At 52.9% G+C, this 6,738-nt stretch overlaps 1 protein-coding gene across 1 annotated transcript in view; it reads left to right on the top strand.

Moving 5' to 3' along the window:
• Window positions 1-2,496: 2,496 nt before the first annotated feature.
• Tfe3 (transcription factor binding to IGHM enhancer 3) overlaps window positions 2,497-6,738 on the top strand; it is a 15,350-nt gene continuing 11,108 nt past the window's right edge. The window contains exons 1-2 of the mRNA XM_010606335.2: window positions 2,497-2,885; window positions 5,417-5,530. Coding sequence (XP_010604637.1) covers window positions 2,770-2,885; window positions 5,417-5,530 — 230 coding nt within the window. The 5' untranslated portion in view covers window positions 2,497-2,769. The remainder of the gene's footprint in view (window positions 2,886-5,416; window positions 5,531-6,738) is intronic.

The raw sequence follows: 6,738 nt of genomic DNA, 5'->3' as shown, positions 1-6,738 counted from the left end.
GCAAGGTGGTTCTGCCGCCTGCCTCACAAGTGCAAGGACCCGAGTTCGATCCCTAGTATCAAAAAAAAAAAAAAAGTAGGAGAAAGTTGTTGAAATACAAAGTCACAATCTTATAACCCCTGATGAAAGGGCTGACTGTAGCAAAGATCATTATCAGGGGTACTATTATTGAGTAGCTCCGTTATGGACACTGGGTTGCTCGCCTCTCCCTCTGGAGTTAGGTTCCAGTTTCTTCAAGTCTCAAACATAAAATTGAACAAAACGAGCAAAAAGCAGTTTATTTGAGAAAGTAAAAGTGAAGCATAAGGGAGAAACTGGCTCTGCAGAGCAAGCATCGGCCAAGTAAAAAGAGAAAAAGCAATAAAAGGACACCCTGGAGAAAACAGGGTGGGTTACCACGAAGAAAATCACAATAGCCTTTATTGTTATTTATTTCTTTCGTACCGCTGGAGTACTCCATGGCTTCTGGTGTGCTAGGCAAGTGCTCTACCACTGAACCAAACTCCTAGCCTTGTACTGATTTTAAAAATTAATTTGGGGAAGAACTGTTATCTTTATTTTGTAGAGGGTCTGCCATTCTATTGTGGGACCCTAACCGCTATGTAACCCCTAGTTCGCCAGCATATAGCCGTACACATTTCTTTCTACCCAGCTCCAAGATAAGATTAAAACAGAGTGCATGGAAGCCTGGTACAGGCAAACAAGATAGCGACTCAAGGCCTCGTTAGAACAGAACAGCCTGAGGTCTGGAGATGAAAGACCAGGTGCGCCGTATAGCTGACTCCTTTCGATAGATAGCAGAAAACCGACCCCCTGACCCCTGGCACACTTGCTGTGCTTGCAGTCCTCTTCCCTTGCCTTTAAAAAACTGCTAACCCCTGTGCTGGGCCTCTCTGAGCTGTTCAGTTCTGAGAGTGCCGTCTGGCCAGACTAATAAAGGTCTATTTACCAACGAGCCTGGTGTGTTCCTTCCTGGGTGAGTCTCGCTGCTCATCGAGCTCCCGGAGCCTCACTGAGCTATAGGTCCCGGCATCTTGGAGGCCCTTTGGGCTGTTCAAGGCTCCCGGAAATAAGGCATCCGGAGCCATCGTTGGGCTATAGGACTCAGCATCATGAAGGCCCTTTCGGCTGATCACGCTCCTCGGAGTGGAAGTGAGACTTTAGGTCTTACACTACGAGATTATGCTTATGCAGGAATGTGTGCGTTTAATAAACTCGGATAATAAGTGTCTCAATACCAGAAAATGCAAGCCCAGTGTTTCTGGAGGTCCGGCCATGGTGGGATTTGGGGCGTTGGGAAGGAGGGAGGAAAAGTTGTAGATCCCAGTGTTTTGCCTGCTATGTGCACCCGAAGTATGCATGGGATCTGTGCTGTGTGCTTGCTGCTTGCATGTGTCTGGGACACAGGAAATGTTGAGTCAGTGAACAAATAAGTGAATCAGTTACTTTTTTAGAGAGCTACTTGTATGTCAACCAACTTGCTAGTACTTTTCATAGTTTATCTCTAACCCTCATTATCAGACAGGTAGTATGACACCCCCCACCTTGCCAGGCCAGGAAACCAGCGGCTGGGAAGAGGAGAGGACCTTTATTATATTCCAATTCGGTTCCTTATGATTCCAAAAGTCATTTACCAAAGGAAGAGATCTAATTTCCATCTGTCCATTCATTCATCTGTCAAGGATCTATTTAGCATATATTAAGTTAACAAAAGTACCAGAGTACAACTTTAACTGACATACAGTGATGGCAAACCTTTTAGAGACCGAGTGCCTAAACTGCAACCCCAAACCCACTTATTTATCGCAAAGTGCCAATAAAACATGAATACTGAGATTTTAATTTAGAAAAAACAACACTTGGCTCGCCTGCCCGCTGCTGCACGAGTGCCAAAGGTTCGCCACCTCTGAGTTGAACCCTCCCAGGAAGACCAGCTGGGTGGCTGGATTGAGGATACTGAAGGGGCAGAGGATATGGCCGAGATCTCTAGGAAACATAGATGCTCCTTTCTCGTAGTTGTGGGTTTGGATGAGGATGGACGGCTAGATCCAGGTTTTTTTAGACAAATTCTGTCTCCGGCGCAGGTGTTACAACCATAGTCCGAGAGGGGGCGCGGTTTCGCAGCTAAAAGCTTGGCCTGAGAACCTCTGAGTGCCGATTGGCCATCGGTGCGCAGGCGCAGAAGACCCAGGGAGCGGCTTAATATTATTTTGGGGAGAATAATTTGCGAAGAGAAGGCGTGGCTCAGGGAGCGACGCAAACGTGGAGGTGTGACTCAACCAAATTACCCGTTGCTTATTTGCCTCTGCCACTGAGGGTGTGGCCTAGGTGCCCACTTCTTTGAATGAGGAGGGGGTGTTCAACTAGTGTTCCCGCGATTGGAAGAAGAGATTTAGGGCGGATCTTCAAATCTCCCTCCAGCGATTGGCTGTCTCGTTTGGGAGGCGTGGCTCTGTAAATCGTCCATCCCCCGTGTGGTCACTTCCTGTGGAGTTTCCCCAACCCAGGGAGGAGGGAGAAGAGGACGAGGGAGAGGAGGGCGGTCGTCCGGGGTTAGGTGTGGGGGGGGTGTCGGTCCGTTCAGGGCGGGGGATGACTCACAGCCCATCCCATCTCCCAGACGCCGCCTGCTCGCCCGCGCGGAGCTAGCTCCATGGCTTAGCTGAGGAGGGGGCGGTGGCGAGCGGGGGGAGGGGTACTCTTATTTTTGTTAGGGGGACCGGGCCGAGGCCCGACCGGCCTGGCAGGGCTCGCCCGGGGTCGGGCGTCATGTCTCATGAAGCCGAGCCAGCTCGGGAAGGCGTAGAGGCCAGCGCGGAGGGCCCTCGAGCTGTGTTCGTGCTGTTGGAGGAGCGCAGGTCCGCCGATTCAGCCCAGCTGCTCAGGTGCGGGGCGCTTGGGGCTGGGAATAACACCTGGGGTTCTCGGGGCCTCATGTGGGGGTATCTGGGGCCCCGGACTGGGATTGGAGTCCCTTTGGCCTAGGTTTGGAAGACGTTGGGTGCCTGTCTTGGGCAGGGGGAGCAACTAAGGAATCCGGTGATGGCCTGCTTGGACTGACTGAGGCATAAGGGAGTCGTGGGAGTGCATTAAAGGGGGGCATGGTCAGATTTGGAGGTCCAGACCAGTTCTAGAAGGGGCAGATTCTGGAGTATCCAGAAACTGGTCCAAGGAGGTCGCTGAATTTGGGGTCCTTAATTCGTGCACGAGAGGAGTGAGTTTAAGGGGCACTGCCAGGTGAGACACTTAATTTTAATGAAATTCCAGGGTCCTAGGGGGTAGGTGCCGTTTGGGGAGCTCAGTGACTCCAGGCGGTGGTTGCTGTGTTTGGGGACCTCATGAATCTGGAGGGATTCAGGGGCATCTCAGATTGGCCCGGTAGGATCAGCCTTCTGAGTGTGTGTAAATGAGCAAGAGAGGCAAAGTTCAACAAGACTTGGCTGGAATAATCTCACCCGCCCCTCCCCCAGGGGCACAATCCCAGCCTTCCCACACCTGCAGGGGCTTCTGTGGGAGAGCGCTGGAGGGTAGGCAGAGGGGATGGTGCGCCTGTCGCCTCTCTGTTCAGGAAAGGCCTCAGACCTTATTTGGGAAGCCAGAGGAGGGTCTTGTTTCCACTGCCACTCAGCCTCTCTACCATACCAGCCTTCCTCGCCCCCTCCCCACCCTCTTCCACCATCCCTGCCTGGGTGGGTTCTCTCTGGCTTCTCACCCTCACTTCTGTCAGCCCACTCTGGAGCTCCAGCCCTCCCTGTCCATGCCCCTGTCCGCCACAGTGTCCCTCACTTCCACCTTGTGCAATAGATGTGGTAGCCTGGGCAGGGGCTTTGCCCGCTTTCTGCCTGGGATTGTGCTGAGCTCAGCAGCTCCCCCAAGCTTCCTCTTCCCAACTTCCTGGGTAGTTTTAGGGCCGGGTCTGAGGGTGGGGAGAGGAAGGAAGACAGTTCCTTGGGGAGAGGAGAGGGCTCTCGTCAAGAGAAGTCACCCATAATTTCTCAGGATTCTAACTCTTTAAAGTCAAAGGTGTATATTCAACCATGTGCAAGTGTTCCCTGGCCACTAGGTCCTTGGACCCCGCATGAGGGAGAACAGGAGCCTTTCTGCAAATCGATTTGCTATCTTCTAATTCCTTAGCATCTTAGTCCCAGATTATCACAGTAGTGGGTACAGTCAAAAGAAAGGGGGGAATCTGTGCCTTCTTGTTTTGTGTGCCCATGAGTTGTAGTATTGGAGATGTGTATGGTTTTGTTGTTGTTGTTTGTTTTGGTTTTTTGAGACGGGGTCTCCTTTGTAATTCATGCTGGCCCTGAACTCACTATGTAGCTCAGGCTGGCCTCAAACTTGAGGTGCTACTCCTGTCTCAGTACTCCGAATACTGGGATTACAGGAGTGCGCCACCATGTCTGGCTTGGGGATGTGTATGTGTTTTGATGGATCCAAAAAAGCATGAATGGGCTGGGCACGTTCCTCCAGCTAAGAAAAGAATGCTTATAATGTAGATCATCCAACCATATCCTCTATATTGTAAATCTAGACTGTTGGAACAAGGGGACTCTTTCATATTTACATTTTTTTTTTGAGGCAGGGTCTCACTTTGTAGTCCAGGCTGGCCTTGAACTCGCTGCTTAGTCCAGGCTGGCCTCAAACTTGCAGCAATCCTCCTGCCTCAGCCTCCTGAGTGCTGGGCTTACAAGTGTGTGCCACCATGCTTGACTCACATTTCTGTTTTTATTTTTGGATATGCATCGGTATCCCATGAACTCTGGCTGGGGCTGGGAAAAACTCACTTGCGAAGTGGTAGATCCTAGGTAAACTGAGTCATTGGCCCCTGTTCTCCTTGTGATATATCCACTTTGTGTTACAATGGACTGTTGTGCTGATGGATGCCCCTGCTCGCCACGTCTTGGGGGTGGGCTCACATTCTGCTGTCAGAAGAACAGTAGGGGGTGTGGGGGCTGGGAGAGCCCTATATGCAAAGCCAGGAACACTATGAAATGAATTGTCATTCCTAAATTGTTTTCCTCAAGCCCAGGTTGTTGTTGCTTGTGGTTGTGAGAGTGCGGGGGTTGGGGTTCAGGCATCTTCTTATTCTGACTCTGAGGGGAGTATGGGGAAGTGGAAGGGGGAAGGGGTGGGGAGCAGATGTAGGAAAGCATGGTGGTCCGTGTCGTGTGCCCCCCCCTTTGTGTACGAAGGGTCCTCTTCTGTCTCTGGGGAAGGGAGGGGAATAAGGCTCCCTACAATCACTGACCACTACCCCCTCCCTCCCTCCCACCACAGCCTGAACTCTCTGCTTCCTGAATCTGGGATTGTTGCTGACATCGAATTAGAAAACATCCTTGATCCTGACAGTTTCTACGAGCTCAAAAGCCAACCCCTACCAACTGCCCACTCCCCTCCCTCCCTCCCACCACAGCCTGAACTCTCTGCTTCCTGAATCTGGGATTGTTGCTGACATCGAATTAGAAAACATCCTTGATCCTGACAGTTTCTACGAGCTCAAAAGCCAACCCCTACCCCTACGCTCCAGGTATGACTAGCCCATCTGACACCCCGCCCATTCTCAGCTCCTCCTCCCTGATCCACAGAGGCTGCCAGGGCCTGCCCAACCCATTCTCTCAGCAGCCGGTATCTCCTAGATGTTACAATGAGGGGACAAAAAGAGCAAGTCGCACAGGCAGGCAGGGGCCAAGCTCTGTGGTCCCCAGCCAGACTTCCCTGCCTCGCCCCTCCGGCATACTCTGGCTGCACAGTTCTTTCTGGAGGGCGGACCTGCTTAGACTCCTGCCCTTGGGTGGGTGGAGCTATGCCCACAGCCCCTGCCAAGCTCCTCTCTCAGGCTGGGAGCCCACCCGCTCTCAGCCTTTGGGGAACCCTTTCTGGTCTTTTCCTCCCCCTAGCTTGGGAGTCTGAATGTGCTGAGTCATCGGCCTGGGCTCTAGAGAGGGGAGGGGACCTGGAAGAGGGGCAGGAAGAGAGGATTGTGAAATCTCTGTGATTTTCAAGACTGCCTGGCTCCTGGGACCAGAGGCCCAGACAGGGAGGGAGGGGGCCCATGGCTGCCTTTCTGGCCCGATCCTCACCCAAGAGAGGTGAGAGTGGATCTCGCCTCAAGTTGGACTCAGTTCTGCTTTGGCTCACTTTTAACTAGGATGAACCCCTCTTGCAGAGCCATCAATGGCATCTCCGCTTCTTAATGCGAACAGGTTCAAACCTGCACCTCTGCATTAGGACTGAGGGCTTGTGTTCTCCCACCAGACTGCGACCTCTGAGTACTAAGCGTGGGTCTGATCGCCGTGATCTCCCATCACACTGAGACCCCGGAGGGCTGCAACCAGGCCTGGTTCCTGTGTCTCCCCACCGTACTGTGGCCTCTGAAGGCAGAGAACAGGCCTGGCTCCTGTGTCTGCTCCAGCACGCTGTGCCCCTTAGGCTTGGAAAGAGACTTCTAGCTTACCTGTGGCCCCATATTTCCCATTCCACAGCCTCCCAATATCACTGCAGGCCACAGCAGCCCCAGCTACACTCTCTGCATCGTCTTCTGCAGGGGGCTCCAGGACCCCTGCCATGTCGTCATCATCCTCATCGAGGGTCTTGCTGCGGCAACAGCTCATGCGGGCCCAGGCACAAGAGCAGGAGAGGCGTGAGCGTCGGGAACAGGCCGCAGCCACTCCCTTCCCCAGTCCCGCACCTGCCTCTCCCGCCATCTCTGTGGTTGGCGTCGCTGCTGGGGGCCAC

Source organism: Fukomys damarensis, unplaced genomic scaffold (genome assembly GCF_012274545.1).
Source record: "Fukomys damarensis isolate Sample0158 unplaced genomic scaffold, DMR_v1.0_HiC HiC_scaffold_39, whole genome shotgun sequence".
NCBI lineage: Eukaryota > Metazoa > Chordata > Mammalia > Rodentia > Bathyergidae > Fukomys > Fukomys damarensis.
The sequence above is the reverse complement of the archived record's forward strand: the minus strand, read 5'-3'. Positions and strand labels throughout refer to the sequence as shown.